This window comes from Syngnathus leptorhynchus, chromosome 21 (assembly GCF_054491065.1).
Source record: "Syngnathus leptorhynchus isolate UIUO chromosome 21, UIUO_Slep, whole genome shotgun sequence".
In the NCBI taxonomy this organism is placed as follows: Eukaryota; Metazoa; Chordata; class Actinopteri; order Syngnathiformes; family Syngnathidae; genus Syngnathus; species Syngnathus leptorhynchus.
In genome coordinates this window covers 2943467-2961797 of record NC_141215.1, presented here as the reverse complement: position 1 = coordinate 2961797, position 18331 = coordinate 2943467, and the positions used below count along the sequence as shown (strand labels likewise).

The following is an 18331-nucleotide window of genomic DNA, read 5'->3' as shown; positions in this document are numbered from 1 at the left end:
TTGTATTATATTGACGCTCTCTTGATATGTACCTTATCTTCCATTAACACAATTGCCCAGTTTTGAGAAAAACAGTACCACAAAATTTGTTTCGATGTTGATTGATAACGTGACAAGATGAGAATTGCCAGAGTGAATAGAGCTCACCAAATTGAACTATCGTAAAAATTACATTTAATTATTTTCATAAAAAGGAGTTGAGACAGTTAACATGAGTTCACAGAGGTGACTGCCTTCATCTACCAACTTGCTGTGATTAAACTCCAAATGCAAATTTATGTGGTCAAACGTTAGGAAATGATGGTGTAGTTTAAAATATAGTTTTAAATATTAAAGAACGTCATGGTTTTCTAAACTGCTGTGGAGTCAAAAATATTATTTTGTGGGGAAATAGTTGAAATATATATATATATATATATATATATATATATATATATATATATATATATATATATATATATATATATATATATATATATATATATATATATATAAATAAAGTTCTATTTCTAGTTTCTAATAAAGTTAGAAATAATACATTCATAAATGTGTTTAGAAATTCCATCACAAAAAAAAGTGCTTTCAAGGAGGCTGCCATCTTGGTTTTCTCACGAGCTGTGTCGTCATCATATTTAACCAAATATGGACTTCCGCTTGAAAAATGGAACGTAGCTGTCCTCCTTCATCGACCCCACCCGTTTCGTTTCGTGCCGCTTCTTTAGTCTCAACTTGCGCCAAAGTTAACCGCTCGCTAAGTCAATGTTCCAAACTTAACAAAAGAATGTACGCGGGACGCCGCTGTTAAGCTCCTGTAATATCCCAAAAAGTAACGGAGGGGCTCGGTGGGGAGCGAAAACTTTCGTGTCAAAAAATGGAGAACGACATCCTGGAGATGGAGTCTCTCTCTGATGTCGAGGAACTCGGGGGAGATGCCCGTTTGGAAATGATACTAGAAGACGTCGGTGAGTTAAACCAACTTGAGCTGCTTTTATACTTTATCGCATATTTTCTCTCGAAACGTTTTTAGAAAACATGGGAAGGAAGTCAATTCCATGCTCCATGAGTCATTACTTGACAAAAGTATGTTGAAATTTGTGTGTTGCCATTTACATTTGTTTCATTTGTGCTGGGACTTGCAGGCAAAATAAACTTATGTTTAGCTCCAGGGTTGGGGGGGCGTGTCTCCATGCCCTAATATAAAAATAAATAAAAATAAAACATGTTTTTCATGTCCCAAGGGGTATCACATGGGCCCTCTGACATTTTTTGGGATGATGTGGTTCTGCCTAGCAACCGTTGCTTTGTTATTGCTTCCATTACTAAAGTGGAACTATGCTGCAGAAATGGGACAGAATGAAGTCCAACCTGTCTTTAAAGGGGGGGGGGGGGTAAACTTGCTATTTGTTTGTGCAGCACACTTGAATGTTGTGCATATATTTTATATAGCGCAAACACTTTACAACAATGGATAATATTTAGCAGTCAAACAAGCAAACTTATTTGTATTTCATCAAAAGGAGTTACGAAGTCAAATGTTTCAAAACTCTCCTCAGATTTATGCTTCCACATTGGAATGCATACAAAAATCCAGATGATGTCATAAATTGGACTCCTCTGCCCACCATGCATGATTTGAATTTTTCCCCCACACAGATCTTGAGATAGATTTTTTTTTTATTGATCTTCCTTCTACCCCTTCAAACCGAACAGACATCAGTTAGTGCACTTTGCTTTAATGGCTCATTAATTATTCACACGCTTTGGTGGAATTATTAAGACTGAAAAAAAAATGGCGACACAAAGGCCGGCGTTTTTGCTTTATTATGATCTTGAAATGAAACCACACATGAAAAAAATAGAAAAGTGTGAGCACAGACAGGAAGTCGTGCTCACAATGGGGAGGGCATCAAACAGGTCTGAACAGGACTCAAATAAATAACACTCAAAGAATTTATATGTTGCACTGTTGTTATGCGTGTGAGAGGAAGTGGTGCCTCTCAAGATAATCATATTTAGTGAAATTGCACATGTTTTATATATCACAGCACTTTTCTATCTGCTTTGAATCAATCCGCCATTTTTATCTTTCTCCAGTTTACCCCGAGGAGTTTCTGCCAACGTATCACGGAATCACGGAAGGCTCGACGGTTGTTAAAGTGCAACTGGTGAGTTCTGTGTATCATTGGATCAATTCAGTAAAGCAGAATATCCTACAAAAGTTGATTTATATCATTATAGTTTATAGATTCATTAAACACTTGGGAAAATATTTTCCATTACTGATCCATTGTGCTTACTTAAAGGGTAAGTCAAGTAAAAAAATATTGATATAAAATATATTCTATGTGGCCCCCATTTGTCTAAACAAAGCTTTCTGATTAAAATTGTATTTGTGAAATTTGAATTAAACTGCAAAATGAACCCATTTCTATCCAGCTGTCGACTAAAAATGACATCACAGTTGCTCTGGGCTCACTCAGGTAACGGACCAATGACAGCTCAGCTTGTCACATGACCAATCACAGAAAAGAGGTTAACTGTGATTGGTCGTTACCGGAGTGAACGGACAGCAACTATACAAATATATATAATCCATTTTTGAGAAAATCTTGCTAACATTTAATATATTAAATAATAATACTGAGGAAAAAAATGCAATTAGGCAATATTATAGTTTTACATCACTGTAAGAGCTGCAGTGTTGAAAGCAGCTACACATGCCAAATCATTTTTTAACTGTCAATATTTGCCCGCCCCACATCGCCTTCATAAACCGCGACGACATTTAAAACCCTCATCAGCGCCGCACGGCACGCAGTCCAGCCGTTCTTCCCTCTCAGACATGCGCGCCGTCACGGAGGAACCCGAATACGAGTTCCAGGCCAACGATTTACCTGACCAGCTATGCTTTCGCCCGCAGGCCGACTTCAACGAAAAGCCCGATTCGCTGTTCTTCAACGACGGCGTCCGCCGCATCGATTTCATTCTAGTCTACGAGGATGAGGACAGGAAGGAGTTTGAGAAGAGACACACAGTCGCACGGCGAAAGGTATACAGCTATTTGTATTATATTACAAATATGTTTTTTATCATTTTGTTATATTATTATATTTTATATTATATTATATTTACATAAATCTCTATCTGGAGAGAAATGAACAGGATCATCGCTTGTGTGCTCTTTAGCTGTATTTCACAATAGAGTGGTGTACGTGAGGTATTGCAAGAATCCGAGTTAGTTCTTAATCTGCCCAAGCTGCTTATTTACCTGCACAAGTATGTAAGTTTGCTATTCGGAATTTCTTCAGTCACTCTTTACTTTTGCCACATCCACAAGAGCTTCTTCTTAAAGGGATGGTTGCAGAGCAGCTTAGCCAAAATAAACACTGCTGGTATTTTGTGTTTATTGGTGAGTGACAATAAGGCGTTTCCCTCTTCTGCAGAGACGGCGGGAATATTTTGAGGCCAGCCTGATGAAAATGGGAATGGAGTTGGAGGCCACGCGATCTGTAAGTGGTTTGCTTGTGGGACTTTCTGTTAACTGGTTTTGGGACAAGTCAGGCATAGGTGGTGAATTTTGGACAGATTATTATTATTTTTTCAAAAAGCTAAGTTCTGAATGAAAATAAATATAAAGAATAGAAATATGTAGAATAAAATTGTATTTTTTCTTCCAATTATTTAATAAAAATATTTTTATTGGACTAAAATTGAGTGTTCATAAAGAGCCGATCAACCAATTATCTCCGATACAGGTGTCGGACGACAACCTCGTGTTCGTCAAAGTGCACGTGCCGTGGGACACGTTGTGCACGTACGCCGAGGTCCTCCACATCAAGCTGCCCATCCAGCCCAACGACCTGTCGTCACAGCGCTCGCCATGGTGGCAGTGGCTGTCGGCGATCACCAAGCCCTTCTACCCCAACGAGAACCTCATCAGCAAGGAAGCCGAGTTCTTCACCGCCCCCTTCGAGAAAGACCGCCTGGAGTACTTCTACGTCAAGGACAAAGACACTTTCTTCACCTCGTCCATGCGGAGCCGGATGGTGAGCTGGCGCCTCAAAATGGCGGTCGCTAGCATCGCAATTAACAATACCGCTCACTCGCAGGCTTATTACATCTTGAGTCGAGCCCCCTATGAGATACGAGGCAACGTGAAGAAGTTTGGCATCCGGAAATTATTAGACAGCGGCGTCTACAAAGCTGCTTACCCTCTCCATGATGTAAGCGGCGACCGACCGATTGTTCCCCCCTGGCTGGAGGTTCACTCCGTGTCGTGTGTTTGATCCAGTGTAGGTTCAATGTGAAGTCACGAGAAGAAGGCTGCCCCAACGAGAGGTTCCTCCTCTACAGTGAATGGGCTCACCCGAGAAGCTTCTACAAGATGCAGCCGCTCAACCTCATAAGGTAACTCAAATATTTGTTTTCAATCATTTTATTTATTTATTATTTATTTGTTTGAGGTTTTGTTCAGTATAAGCTCGGCTCTCACATCACTCACCAGGCCAGGCTCCGCCTTTTAAAGCCACGCCCACTTAAATGCACGCGTTATTGTCGTCGAGTCATTTAAAGTGAGACTCTCACGTGCAGCGAATGAAATTTTTACAGTGTCATATTTTTTGGCTGACAGGAAGTACTACGGCGAGAAAATTGGTATTTACTTTGCCTGGTTGGGCTTCTACACCATCATGCTGGCTCTCGCTGCTGTTGTGGGTCTCAGTTGTTTCATATACGGATACAAAACGCAAGAAACCAGCACGTGGAGGTATTTCCTTTTTATCTCCGCTGTGGGTTCAGGACTGTTCGTCCTCGGCGAATCGCCGCATTTCACAGATGTCCGCCGTCTTGTATGTTTGCAGCAAAGAGGTGTGCGACCCGGCGATCGGAGGCAAAATAGTGATGTGCCCGCAGTGTGACCAGGAATGCAAATACTGGCTCTTAAACAGCACCTGTGAAGCCTCAAAGGTCAGGAGAGCAGATATGGATTTATGTCCCATATTAGAAGTATGAAAGTGGATTTCATGGAATGTTTCTGTTTTTTTTTTTAGAAACTGTGCATATTTGACAATTTTGGCACGCTGGTGTTTGCCGTTTTCATGGCAATCTGGGGTAAGGCACTCAAATTTGTTTTTTTTTGTTTTTTCAATATTGAGATGTGCCCCCTAATGAACAGATTTGTTTGTCTTTATCTCATCACTGCAGTGACACTCTTCCTGGAATTTTGGAAGCGCTATCAGGCCGAGCTGGAATACCAGTGGGACACGGTGGAGTTCCTGGAACAAGAGCAGCAGCCCCGAGCTGAATACGAGGCCAAGTGTATATACGATAGGAAAAACCCAATCACGGGGGTGAATTGCATTTTTGGTGTCATTTCAGTTTGGCGGCAATGTGTCAAAGGTTATAGTAGCTTTGTGTGTGTGTGTTTTAGGTGAAGGAAAAAGTGCCTTACACAGCCTGTGGACGATGCATTCGAGTGTCAATAGGAATCGGGACAGTTTTATTTTGGGTAAGATCATTTTGTGGTATTCTTCACCACTAACTTAATTGTTTTTTAATTATCTTTGCATTTTTTGACACACTTCTACTTTTCCATTTCTCTACCTATTTTCACCATTCCAAATATTCAAGCCTTCCATGATTTATTCCAGATTTTCAGTTTTCCACAAAATTCACATTTTCCACACCGAAAATTCCCATTTATTCTCAATGAGACGTTCAAGAGAGGTTTCACTTGGTTCCAACTCAAAATATTCACTTCACCACTTAAAGATTTGCCACATAGCAAAAAAATCACTTTTCACAATATTATTTATACCAAAAATGACACAAAGTCACCTATTCAACATTATTCTTTTTTTTTTTTTCTCTAGTTCTTCCGTTATTGTTCCTTCAAGTCCAAATCCCATCATGATGGAAGTTTACATATTTACGTCACAGATCCTGCTCATCTTGGCCTCCATCGTGGCCATCACCGTGTACCGCCTGGCTGCTTTCTTCGCCTTCTCGGCCAGGTTGCGAACGCAGGACCTGAAGGAGCTGGAGCCTCTCAAGGAGTACGTGACGCCGCAGATGGCCACGTCGGTCACGGCCTCACTCATCAGCTTCGTGGTCATCATGATTCTCAACATGCTATACGAGCGGGTCGCCATTTGGATCACTAACTTTGGTGGGTCGCTGAGATCAGACTGATATTTGATCACTGATTCACATAGACAACATAAATAATTAGACAGATATTCTTTATCCTCTGCAAAGAATTAGAGAAACCATCTCCATGTATGTTTATGTATTTGTATTATACTGCCTCCCAGTGGCCAAATCACATTAATTTGAAATGCTTTCCCTCGCCAAACAGAGCTGCCAAGGACCAAGACGGACTACGAGAACAGCCTGACGCTCAAGATGTTCCTCTTCCAATTCGTCAACTACTACTCGTCTTGTTTCTACATCGCCTTCGCTAAAGGGAAGGCCGTCGGCTATCCGGGACGACCCGTCTACCTGTTGGGAAAATACCGTAACGAGGAGGTAAGATTTGTCATTGTCTTGTTTCATCTCTGAGCCTGTTTGGATTTCTCTTCTGATATTTTTTTTTCGTTCCTCAGTGTGATCCTGGTGGTTGTCTGATCGAACTGACCACTCAGCTGTCAATCATCATGGGCGGTAAAGCCATCTGGAACAACATCCAAGAGGTCTTATTACCGTAAGAAAGCAAAAATAACACGAGAAAAGCGTCGGTATTGCAGTAGCAGCTCAGCTGAACTCCGACCTCGCCCGTGCGTCTCGCAGGTGGGTGAAAAACGTCATCTTCCGCTACTGCACGCGTGCTCCGTCACCAAAGGTGATCCCTCGCTGGGAGCAGGACTACCAGCTTCAGTCCATGCCCAAATTGGGACTCTTCTACGAGTACCTGGAAATGGGTAAGAAGGTTCAAACGCAAAAAATATTTTATTGTCTGGATTGAAAATGTATTTTAATATATCTGAATATACTACAGTCATTCAGTTTGGCTTCGTCACCCTCTTCGTGGCCTCCTTCCCTCTTGCTCCGGTCTTGGCGCTGGTCAACAATCTGTTCGAAATCCGCGTGGACGCTTGGAAAATCACCACGCAGTTCCGCCGCATCGTTCCGGAGAAGGCCCAGGATATCGGCGCCTGGCAGCCCATCCTACAAGGCGTCGCCATCCTGGCCGTCGCCACCAACGTGAGTTCTCCTCTGGCCATTTGGACATCCTCGATCGTACGAGGTTTACCAATATGTGGATTTCCCGCTGTTGTGCCCAGGCGATGATCATCGCTTTCACATCCGACATGATCCCGCGGCTGGTCTATTACTGGTCGTTCTCCGTGTACCCGTACGGGGAGCATGATTCTCAAACTATGCAGGGCTACATCGAAAGATCTCTGTCCATCTTCAACGTTAACGATTTCTCCAACTACAGCAGACCGCTAAGCGCGCCGGACAACATTACCATCTGCAGGTAAAAAGTGGTCATTGCAGCAAAAAAAATAATCTATTTAACATGCCGGAAAAATCTACATTGTGGCATATTAGCAGTCTCACTAACCCATTTTTTTTTCAGATATCGAGATTTCCGCTACCCACCCGGTCACCCTAAGGAGTACGAGTACAACATCTACTATTGGCATGTGATCGCTGCCAAAATGGCGTTTATTATCGTTGTCGAGGTAAGGAAGACAAAGGAAACAAAAATAGTTTTGAGTTACTCAACAAATGTCTGTTGACAGCACATCGTTTACCTGACCAAGTTCATCCTGTCTTACGTCATCCCCGACGTGCCGTACGCCGTCAAAGAGCAAATGAAACGGGAGAAGTACCTGACCCAGGTGATCCTGCACGAGACCAACCTCAAGCTGGTCACCAAGCGCCTTAAACCCATCCACGACGTTTTGCACAAGAATTCCCACGGAAAAGCGGAAATTGAGTTGGATTTGGATATTTGAAAAAAAAAAAAAGGAAAAATGAAAAGGAACAAAACTGACGAGATGAAGCAAGTTGGACAATAAGGAGAAACATTGCTTATGTGTCTGAATGCAAAAAAAGAAAATTATGTTACTATAAGCTTCACTGTTCTTCAATTCTCACATATTTCAGTATTATTGAAAGCCATAGATTATGCTTTATTTTTACATCACAATCATTTTTCAATATATACTTACAGACCGAATCCACGAGAGATTATTTTAGCAGCCAAACAGTATGTGTGAAATCTATTAAAAATGTTTACAGGAAGTCCATCAGTCATTTTTGTCAAAGTCTGATTAAATTCCTGTCAAAAATAAGGAAAATAGTAAAAACACTCCATTTATTATGCTGCACTTTTTTTTTAAATGGAAATCTGAAACGGGTCGGATAATAGATGGCTTCCGATTATGTGACCACTGCACTGCACATTTTTTTGACTGCATGTTTATATCTGCAATACCTCTGCTGTATTATTGCTACGCTCTATGATGGTATTCTAACCACTACAAAGAGCAATTGTCTTTTATACACAGCTATTAAATTGTTTTCATTCAAAAGGTGCGTGCCGTATGTCATTTTTTGTCATGGAGGTGAGGTGATTACGTTTTTTATTTTCTTGACTATAATTGTTCTTTCAGCGTAATCAAATTCATTTAACGGCTGAAATTGAGATTTTACACAACACAAGACATTAGTCAAAAATAATAGTGTTGTTTTTTTTTGCCACTTTGGACATTTACAAGCAGACGGATGGGGCTTTTCTGAGGTGTGACGTCATCAACGTGCGCCAAAAAAAACCACGTTGGCTTGTAGGCTGATAGTTCTGTGTGCGATATTTACAACTTTTATTTCTATACAATAGTGAATCCTCGATTTTACCTTTTTTTTGTGTGAATTATGAGTTCTCAAATCACTTGTGTTGGATGGGTGAAACGAGGTGCTGCCAAGGAAACACCGGACAAAGTAAGTAATATAGTCCGAACGATTTTCTCGCTAGCATTAGCCTCTCTTATGCTAGTAGTGTCAACAAGACTGTTTCCTTGTTTTATGAACACAATCCTTAAAGGGGTTATCTTGTGAATTATGTTCATGAAGTAAACTTTCTTTTTGTAGGTTGAATTGACCCAGGAAGAGCTGCAACGCATCATCAATGAGGCAAAAGACGAGCTGGGGTGCGTTTATAAGCAGTCTTTTTAATATCGTAATATTCTTGCATTTCTAAATAGTTTTTGTTTTTTTTCAATCAGGGATCAAGCACAAGATGAAGAAGAGGATGATGGCATTGTAGCAGACAATGATGCTGGGGATGTTTCTGTGGAGGTTGTTGAAGTGGAAAGTAAAGAAAAGGATGATGAGGAAGATGAACTTGTAGAATATGGCTTGGATACCTATGATGAAGAAAATATAGGTAAGGGGCTTTTAACAACATTTTATTTAATCACTTGAGGAAATAAAAAGCAAGTATACTTCTAAGAATATACATTATTCTTTTTTTATTTTTACTTAATAGCGAGGGCCAACGTCGGGGACAGTCTGGCAGGTCTCGCCGTGTTCGCCTCTAACGAAGAAGACCCGTACATCACAATCAAAGATACTGTGAGTCGAACGCTCGGTGAACATGAATCATTTGGAATATAACATTTTATTATTTGTCGTCATTTTTAGGAACAATACGAGCGAGACGACTTCCAAATCAAGCCCAACGACAACCTCATCCTGGCTGGCAAGGCTGACAAGGACTGCTGCAACCTGGAAATCTACGGTAAACATCAAACCAAAAAGATAAATAGAATAGAGTTGAAACGATTAATCGCTTACGATGACAATTTGAATTTGATTCATTATTCAGCCAAATACAAAGCCACACATTCTACACACAATGCGAGGATGGTGACCCAAAACCGACATACTGCCCATGCTTAGAATATTCTTTAATAATGCAAAATAAAAAATGTTCCCGATGACGTAATCACTGAAACCTTAATCAATTTCTTCCCAGTGTACAATGCCGAGGAGGAATCTCTGTACGTGCACCATGACATTCTACTGCCAGCATATCCGCTAAGCATCGAGTGGCTAAGCTTCGATCCAAACCCTGAGGAATCCCGATGTAAAATAAAAACCTTATTTGTCATATTTTGATATTGTGGCGTTCGAGGAGATGTTTCATCTTTTCTTCTGCTATGTCCAGCCAACTACGCCGCGGTGGGCAATATGACATCGCAGATCGATATTTGGGACCTGGACGTGGTGGACTGCCTGGAGCCTGTTTTCTCACTGGGCAGCAAAAATGTGAAAAAGAAGAAGAAAAAGACAAAGAGGGTAATTGTTTTTCTTTTTAACGTATATTTTTATGTGTATGAATCCGTAAAGTGTGATGTCATTCTTTTTTCGGGGTGAATTTTAGGGTGCGTCGGCGGATCCTGAGGATGGACACACTGATGCGGTGTTGGATTTGTCCTGGAACAAACTGGTCAGGTAAAGACGTTTTCTCCCCAAAAAAAAAAATACAGTGCAGCATAACAGCTAAATGATGATGCACCATGTTTGCGTTAAACTCTGAGCTTCAGCTCCTACATTTTTATTTTTTCAATTATTTAAGCACACTATGGAATATTTTTAGAATCAATTAAATGTACTTGTCATCACCAGTTACCAAATGCAAATTTTCCTCTTTTTTTTTTTTTTTTTTCTTCTCAGGAACGTCTTGGCCAGCGGCTCAGCAGATGCGACCGTCATCTTGTGGGATCTGGCTCGCGGCAGACCCGCCACTACACTGTGCAGACATACTGATGAAGTATAACGCAGATTAGCGTTTTTATTTTATTTTATTTTCTAAATCAACACCGCTGACTTAACTCCCACGCTTTTTTTTCAATTTTAGGTTCAGACGTTGGCTTTCCACCCGTTTGAGGCACAGACTCTCCTGTCGGGATCCTACGACAAGTACGTCACATGTCGAGGTTGTTGAAGAGTTACATTTGTAACCTGCGTTGTTTTTTTTGTTTTTTTTGCAGGACTGCTCTCCTGAGCGACTGCCGCAGTCCGGACGGCTACCGCACGTGGCGATTCAGCGGTCAGGTGGAGCGCTTGGTTTGGAACCACTTTTCACCGTTTAACTTCCTGGTAGGTTATTTCAGGTCCACATTTTCGGATTCGATTTATTGATCTGTGGCTGTGTTTCAGGCCAGCACGGAGGACGGCTTTGTGTACTGTCTGGACGCTCGTTCCAATAAGCCGGTTTTCACGCTGAAGGCGCACGATGAAGAAGTGTCAGGTATGTGAGAACCATTATATGAATATGAAGTAGTTTGTGACTAACACTTATAGACCTTTTTTTTTTTCTTTAGGTTTGGATCTGAGTAGCCAGATCAAAGGCTGCATGGTGACAGCGTCGGCAGACAAATATGTTAAGGTCTGGGACATTTTGGGCAACAAACCCAATCTGGTGCATTCGAGGGACATGAAAATGGTAGGGCTTTTGCAAAATGATTCAAATGAGGCAAATGGAGAAGGAACTCGATGTTTGTGTCCGCAGGGCGTGATGTTCTGTGCGTCGTGTTGTCCCGATCGACCCTTCACTTACGCTTTCGGGGGACAGAAAGACGGCTTGCGGGTTTGGGATATCAGCGACGTCGCAGATGGTAGGATGGAAAATCTCTCAGATTGAGTCGCAAATGAGCTCTTTGTTGAAATTGTTTTTCATGTTTACTTCTTCTAGTGGCGACAGTGTTCGGCAATCGGGAGCGCTTGGTGGTGAACACTGAATCGGAAACATCCGGCGCTGCAGCCGCGGGAGTGATGGACACCTCGTAGTGCGACAACACCTATCCTGATATGACATACACAATTACTGGTTCAAAAAAAAAAATGTATAAACAGTTTTGGAATATGCTAATATAATATGATTTGTTGGTATTTCATTCATCACCACACTTGCTGCAGTAGTAGAGGCATAGAGGGGGATAAATGTTACAACATAAAAGTCCATGAAATACTATAATTTGATAAAGTGTAATGATTTTTAAGTGTATATTATATCGAAGCATTTTATCGCTTTCGAAAATGAAAACATTATCTTGGTGTAAAATGCCTATATTTCTTGTTTAAATTATGATCCATCCTGTCATTAAATGTAATGTATTGTTTTATAAAAGATAATATCACATTTCTATTAGTTTATCCATCTTTTTAGGATGCAAGTTAGTATTTTTTAATCATTGAAAAAATATGCATCCGCTATTTTTAAACGAAGCAAAAATATAACTTGTACTCATCTTGTAAAATAAGACCGTAGTGAACCATAGCAATAAAGCATTTGAATTATTTACAACGATTTACTTATTTACCAATTTACAACCACCCCCTCTCTTCCCGTAAAAGGGGAACTAATGTAATGCGGAACCAATGTAAAATCTCCGCGAGGCGAGCTTACCCGGAAACAAACGGTGAAGCACACAAGGAAACAGCAACATGGCGTCGGGTCACCTGAGCAAAATAAACAGACTAATAACGACAGTTATTAACTCTTACAAATCACCACATCTCCAAGGTATTTATACTATTTTCTGTGTCTATATTAAAACATGCTTTACGCAGCTAACCTCCCTAATTTGCGAGTGTAACTAACGATAACTCACTAACCTTGACGTTGATTAAAAACACTTGAAATGCTGATTCGTAAAAACATTAAAACGGACATTTTAAAGGCAAGTTTGATAATAGTGACCCACCGTAAATATAATCTCACTTTTTTTTTTTGCAGCTTTGTGGGTTCCATTTCGAGATGCGTCCAATATCCGTGGTCCTTCCATTGATGACTGCAGGTTTTGTTTCTTATATTGTGTACCTGTAATGCACTGTAATTTATTAATTTTCTTTTGTCATTAGTGATGTGGAGATCGGTTTGACGTCAGACGGGAACACCGTTGTTTGCTACCATCCAACCGTGGACGTTCCGTATGAGCTCACTCAGGTATGAGTGTTGTATAGGAGACACAACTCCTATTTCAATCATTGCATTCTTATTAGATGTACCATCTCTTTATTCCATTTATTTAGGCCATCGAGAGGCCCGACCCGCTGAGCAGCCCGGCCGAGACACACGAGCAGGTTCTGAAGGCCCACCTCAGCAAGGATGTGCTTAGGGACAAACCGGGTCCCACCATAGAAGAGCTGAGCAAGATGTTTTTCACCACCAAGCATCGTTGGTATCCAGTTGGACAGTAAGTCACAATGCACACTTATTGGTAAATTAAATATTTTAAAATTTACTTACGCTTGATTTTCCTCGCTGTTTATAGGTACCACATGAGACGAATAAAGAAGGAACCGCCAAAGGACAGATAATTGTGTATATGTGTATATGATGACTATGTTTCTGTATAATAAACTACAAATAAATACACGTTTTTGCTCAACAAAAACCTGTTTGGGAGTAAAGTAGGTTTTCAAAAAGTGACTTATTTTAATACTTCATCAAATTAAGTAGGTATTAAAATGTACTTTGTCCAGAGTGATATATCACAAAATATATAAAGTTATATTTTATTGACATGTATACTTGTTTTGAGGAAGAAATCAATCAGAACAAAAGAAAATGGACAGTACAGGAGCAAGTTAGTCATAAGAACGTGTCTCTGTATTTGTGTATTTTTTTTTGTTAATTTTTTTGTTTTTGAAAACTCGAAAAGCAAACGGTCCTGATCGACTGCATTTTTCTCTGTGACGTCACGCGAAACCGGAAGCGGGCGTGGTGGGACCCGCCCCGGCAGCTCAGTCCATCCAGCCTGAGGAGAAGGCGACTTGTACGGCTAAAAATACATATATTGGGGGGGAAAAAAAACCACCTAAAAAAGCAACACAAAATGGCCGGTTTGCCTCGCAGGATTGTCAAGGTACAAGCCAACATCATGCCGTTGAACGGACTCGCGTGAGGTGTTAATTTCAATGCGAAAGGGCATTTTTTTGCTACATTCGGGTACGCGGATCCTGACATTAGCATGGTTAGCTTAGCGGCTAACTGTCTCGTGTGTTTTGATTACCATTCCTGCTCCTTCACCTCTCATCATCCAAGTCTATTTGCATTTTTTTTTTTCAATTTATAAATTTGCGATCGTGTCGTGGGAACATAGATATAATGTCACGTTTTAAATGGAGCTATGAATGAGATTCTCCAAACTAGCAACTATGTGGCTTTGGAGCTGGCTTCATATTATATCTGCAGAAATCCACATAGCCAAGCTCAGTTTAAGTCAGTTATCAAGGCGTTTATTAAACGAGTCTGGCTCAGATTAGCACACCACCAAAACTGCTTTTAATCAAGTTTAGCAGGATTTCACGACGATTAGCATAACAAAGCTAACTGACGACTGTCTAATAACTACTTCCTTGTTGCTCTGAATGCTCCCATTCAGACATCACATTGAAAGCGTCAGTCATCTTTTGCTAATTGAAAGGTTTTATTAACTTCAAAATATGTATGTATAATATACTTTTTAATAGAGAAAAATCAACGAGATTATGGCCATAAAGTCTTTTTTTTTTTTTTAATGAATTTTGTCCAATTTGTTTAACACCGTTCTGCTCAAACTTAACTCTGAGTAGGCTTGTAAATGTGAACTGGCTTTTTGCATAGCAACAAGCTTCTTCCGAATATGTTTGAGTGCATTTCAAAATTAAAATGTTGTCAATGACTTTAAGTCATTCTTTCGCGTACCACTAGAGGGATTCCTATCAAATGTCACGTGAACCATGACGTGTTATAATCCCCCTAAATGTTATCTGACTCGTTTTCAGGAGACGCAGCGGCTGATGCAAGAACCCGTACCCGGCATCACGGCGACGCCCGACGAAGGCAACGCCCGCTATTTCCACGTGTACATCAGCGGACCCAAAGACTCACCTTTCGAAGGTGGCACTTTTAAACTTGAACTGTTTCTCCCAGAGGAATACCCTATGGCAGCCCCCAAAGTGCGATTCATGACCAAAATCTACCACCCGAATGTTGACCGACTGGGTAGAATTTGTTTAGACATTTTGAAAGGTAAGTTTATTTTATGAGCCCTATCTTGGACGTTTTTAAAATGGTCCCCCCCCCTCTCTCTTCTTCCTCGTTTAGAGAAATGGTCTCCGGCGCTGCAAATCCGTACGGTGTTGCTTTCCATCCAGGCGTTATTAAGTGCCCCTAATCCCGACGACCCTCTGGCAAACGACGTCGCCGAGCAGTGGAAGAAAAGCGAAACCACCGCCATCGAAACAGGTTTGTCATTTTCCAAATCACCTTCTGTTTTTCACCACTTAGGATTTTTTTTTTTTTTTTGACCCCTTTCAGCCCGAGCATGGACCAAGATGTACGCAAACTGCAGCAACGACCGTCACAGTAGCAGCACCGGCGTTTGAATGTGATCAACCGATACGTACTTCTTTCCGTCAATGTTTGAAATTGACGGAGAAAATAAGATTATAAATCCACGTCTATTTGAAAGAAATCTACTGTTGCAGACCTTGGGGGTGACTTTTTTTTTTGTTTGTTTTGTTTTTCCTTTATAAGATGCGTTTAATGTGTGTTTTCGCCACTCCCTCTTTCCACTCTTCGTCTTCCCTTGTGTTGCTATTTAAATGCATGGACAGAATGACACCCTCCTCACTACAGTCTTAAAATGAAAATAATGTGTGTTGAGTATCATGGAAATGCCAGGCGCACACTGGTACGAAATTATCATGCATTAAAGCTGTCCTACTTTTAATACATGCATCGTTTGTCAATTATTTGATGTCGCATACATTCAAAATGGAGTTTTTATTATTATTATTTTTTTATGCCATGTTTTGTTTTGTGATCCCCTTTTGAAAACTATTTCCTTGAAGGGAGATTAAATGTTTTAAAAGCCTGCAAATGCAGAGTAGTGCACAATTCTGCCCGCTAGGTAGCGCTATAGCATTTTTTTAACAGCTTGATCACAAATGGAATGGACCGGTTGCGTGAAAATTGACTCAAAACGTTATGAAAGTAAGTGAAACAGAAAATTAGGATTTATCTCTGGTTGCGGCTAGCTAGGTTAATAATGAAAACAATATATATCTTGCTGTTCTACAGACTTCCACAAGAGGGCGCCACAAGCAACATCCAAATTGTCTCTTTCTAAAGTACAGCACGAATAATCTAGGTTAAATAGTGTGTTCCCTTAAAATAATCGGGTTCACCTGGCAATACCAAGTAATTGTTTGGGTTTGCAGGAAACGACGTGAAAATAAGTTAATTATTAACTCATCAAGACCGGACTCGTTACGCGTGGCCTTGCTCGTGATATGGTATTACGAGTCACCCAATGACGTCAGCGGGTTACGGACAAGCATCCTTTACATAGTTGGGCTGGATCGTGTCTCACTGGCCCACTAAAGGGCAAAAAACATTTTGGGCTGACAGGCGATGACAAGCTCCCTCGGCAGGGTCCATTCAGCATTTATTAAACACCTGATACTTTGTTTAGTGATGCTCATAAGGTACACTCCTACAAAAAAAAAAAGGGAGGAGAAAATTTTAGAAGTTGAACTTAATTTGACCTCAGTCAAGTCAACATTTTATTGATTTTGAGTACAATTACTTCAACTTTAGTGCAACAAAACTGCCCGGATCCAATGTAAATTTGGGGTCAAAGTAACGCCATTTTTAGAGAGCAATTGCACCACCTGCGGGAGAAGTTGGGAAATTGCAGTTTTTGCATCTTTTTTCCAAAACAGCCCAAACATGGAGTTTTTTTTTCTAATATATTTTTTTCTTTGCAGGGGAGGACGGTAGCTCAGGATGTCCTCAAAATAAAATGTACAAACTCAAAACAATTCTTAATTCTACTGATAATTTCATTACATGTTTTCTTTGGTGGATGAGTAGAAAAAAAAATGATTGGAGAAATCAGATATTACCCAAAAATCGATTATCTGGCATATTTTGCGGTTGGGGAGGGGGTGATAAAACACCTTTAGCTCATGTTGACGTCACAAGTTTATTTAAAATATCAGCCCAAATCATGAAGGCGTTGTCACTATGCCGCAAAGCACCACAATAAAAATCGGGATCCCTTTGAACATGTCACTGGAATTCCAGACACATTTTCAAATCCCTCCTCGCCCCCATCCATGCATCGCCTGTATTCAAGTCGTTTTATCCCCCCACCTCCTTCGCCTTACATAACAGCTCATTCATAAATCAGCACCACACCTCAGGGAGGGATGAGGCTGAAGACAAAATGTCTTCACAGGGAGCTTTTTTTTGCTGCAGCGTGTGAATACTGATGCGAGGTCAAGTTATGTCACGGGCAAAAAAACATCACAGTTCACGTCCGCTGTTACATTCTGCATCTCAATGTGACATTCAGTCAGCAGTTTGGTTGGACGTGATGGAAATCGTTCTTATGTAGGAGCAACGTGGCGCAGGTGTCGTTATTATCCGCGCAGGTAGGCCTCCCTTTCGAGGTCACCGAGTTCATAGAGACGCGGCGGCCCGGCTAATCAGATGAGGATTTCCCCTGCGTAATCCGAGTGGATCATCACGGCTAAATGAGATTAAAACTGATGTGCGAAAGTGACAATGATGCGCCAGTTGTTAGCGATTGTCGACTTGTGACGTGAGCGTAGCCAGAGGACGTCCTGCCCCCCCCCCCCAACCCCAACCCCCCACCCCCTTCCCACTTGGGCTAAAAGGAGACTCGAAAATTGCTTTCCATTGCTTTGCCGGAAGATAACAAACAAGCATTTCCCGTCATGATGAGACAATTTATTGTCCAGCTGATTTATTACTCAATTCAGACACTCTATATAGAATAGAAAAAAAGAAATTTACCAAATTTCACAGTTAGCAATTATATTCATGTTCCATATAGCCATCATGTTTAGTGGTAAATAGATAATTGCCCAACAGAGCCACCATTTTGTTTTCAGTACAGAGTACACTGCATCACATTTAGTGCAATACAAGAGTGTCTCAGACATCACCAATATTTCAAATCATTAAGGTCAGTCTGGTCAGTTTAGTGTGTCTGTACTTATCGACAGTGACTGTAAAAGTCTACACACCCCTGTGTAAGTGGTACATTTTTATGGGTTATAAAAAAATAAATAAAAAAAAGAGCCCAAATGATTTCAATGAATTTTCCACTGGTAATCTGCCTAATATCTTGTTCAATTTAATTGGGGGAAAAAAACCTTTTTGAGAGTTACTGAGATAATGTAGTTGCGTAAGTATACACACACCCTCAAAACTGATGATGTAATCAAGATTAAGATTAACCAATCACATTCAAACTCATGTTAAAAAGGAGTCGATACCAATAAAATGTTTATTGTGCAT

General features: G+C 40.7%; 4 protein-coding genes across 4 annotated transcripts; all 4 read left to right on the top strand.

Moving 5' to 3' along the window:
- Positions 1 to 668: 668 nt before the first annotated feature.
- ano6 (anoctamin 6) lies at positions 669 to 8502 on the top strand. The gene is made up of 20 exons (XM_085902251.1): positions 669 to 962; positions 2095 to 2165; positions 2921 to 3049; positions 3444 to 3509; positions 3756 to 4046; positions 4110 to 4223; positions 4292 to 4407; positions 4631 to 4765; positions 4860 to 4965; positions 5049 to 5109; positions 5203 to 5348; positions 5429 to 5506; positions 5938 to 6166; positions 6356 to 6525; positions 6603 to 6700; positions 6787 to 6917; positions 6995 to 7200; positions 7281 to 7477; positions 7580 to 7685; positions 7746 to 8502. Exons 1-20 carry the CDS (start codon positions 872 to 874, stop codon positions 7959 to 7961), a joined length of 2757 nt encoding a protein of 918 aa, XP_085758377.1. The 5' UTR covers positions 669 to 871; the 3' UTR covers positions 7962 to 8502.
- Positions 8503 to 8655: 153 nt separating this feature from the next.
- On the top strand, positions 8656 to 12289 carry pwp1 (PWP1 homolog, endonuclein). Its single transcript, XM_085902252.1, has 15 exons — positions 8656 to 8946; positions 9097 to 9155; positions 9231 to 9391; positions 9494 to 9579; positions 9649 to 9745; positions 9983 to 10093; positions 10175 to 10305; positions 10391 to 10461; positions 10684 to 10780; positions 10868 to 10929; positions 11001 to 11109; positions 11170 to 11260; positions 11334 to 11455; positions 11522 to 11627; positions 11705 to 12289. The coding sequence occupies exons 1-15, from the start codon at positions 8881 to 8883 to the stop codon at positions 11797 to 11799; spliced, it is 1464 nt and encodes a 487-aa protein (XP_085758378.1). The 5' UTR covers positions 8656 to 8880; the 3' UTR covers positions 11800 to 12289.
- An 82-nt stretch (positions 12290 to 12371) lies between these two features.
- Positions 12372 to 13451, top strand: mrpl42 (mitochondrial ribosomal protein L42). The gene is made up of 5 exons (XM_085902253.1): positions 12372 to 12535; positions 12749 to 12809; positions 12874 to 12958; positions 13045 to 13208; positions 13287 to 13451. Exons 1-5 carry the CDS (start codon positions 12457 to 12459, stop codon positions 13330 to 13332), a joined length of 435 nt encoding a protein of 144 aa, XP_085758379.1. The 5' UTR covers positions 12372 to 12456; the 3' UTR covers positions 13333 to 13451.
- Positions 13452 to 13719: 268 nt separating this feature from the next.
- On the top strand, positions 13720 to 15731 carry ube2nb (ubiquitin-conjugating enzyme E2Nb). The gene is made up of 4 exons (XM_085902691.1): positions 13720 to 13880; positions 14782 to 15028; positions 15104 to 15244; positions 15317 to 15731. Exons 1-4 carry the CDS (start codon positions 13851 to 13853, stop codon positions 15382 to 15384), a joined length of 486 nt encoding a protein of 161 aa, XP_085758817.1. The 5' UTR covers positions 13720 to 13850; the 3' UTR covers positions 15385 to 15731.
- The last annotated feature ends 2600 nt before the right edge of the window (positions 15732 to 18331 follow it).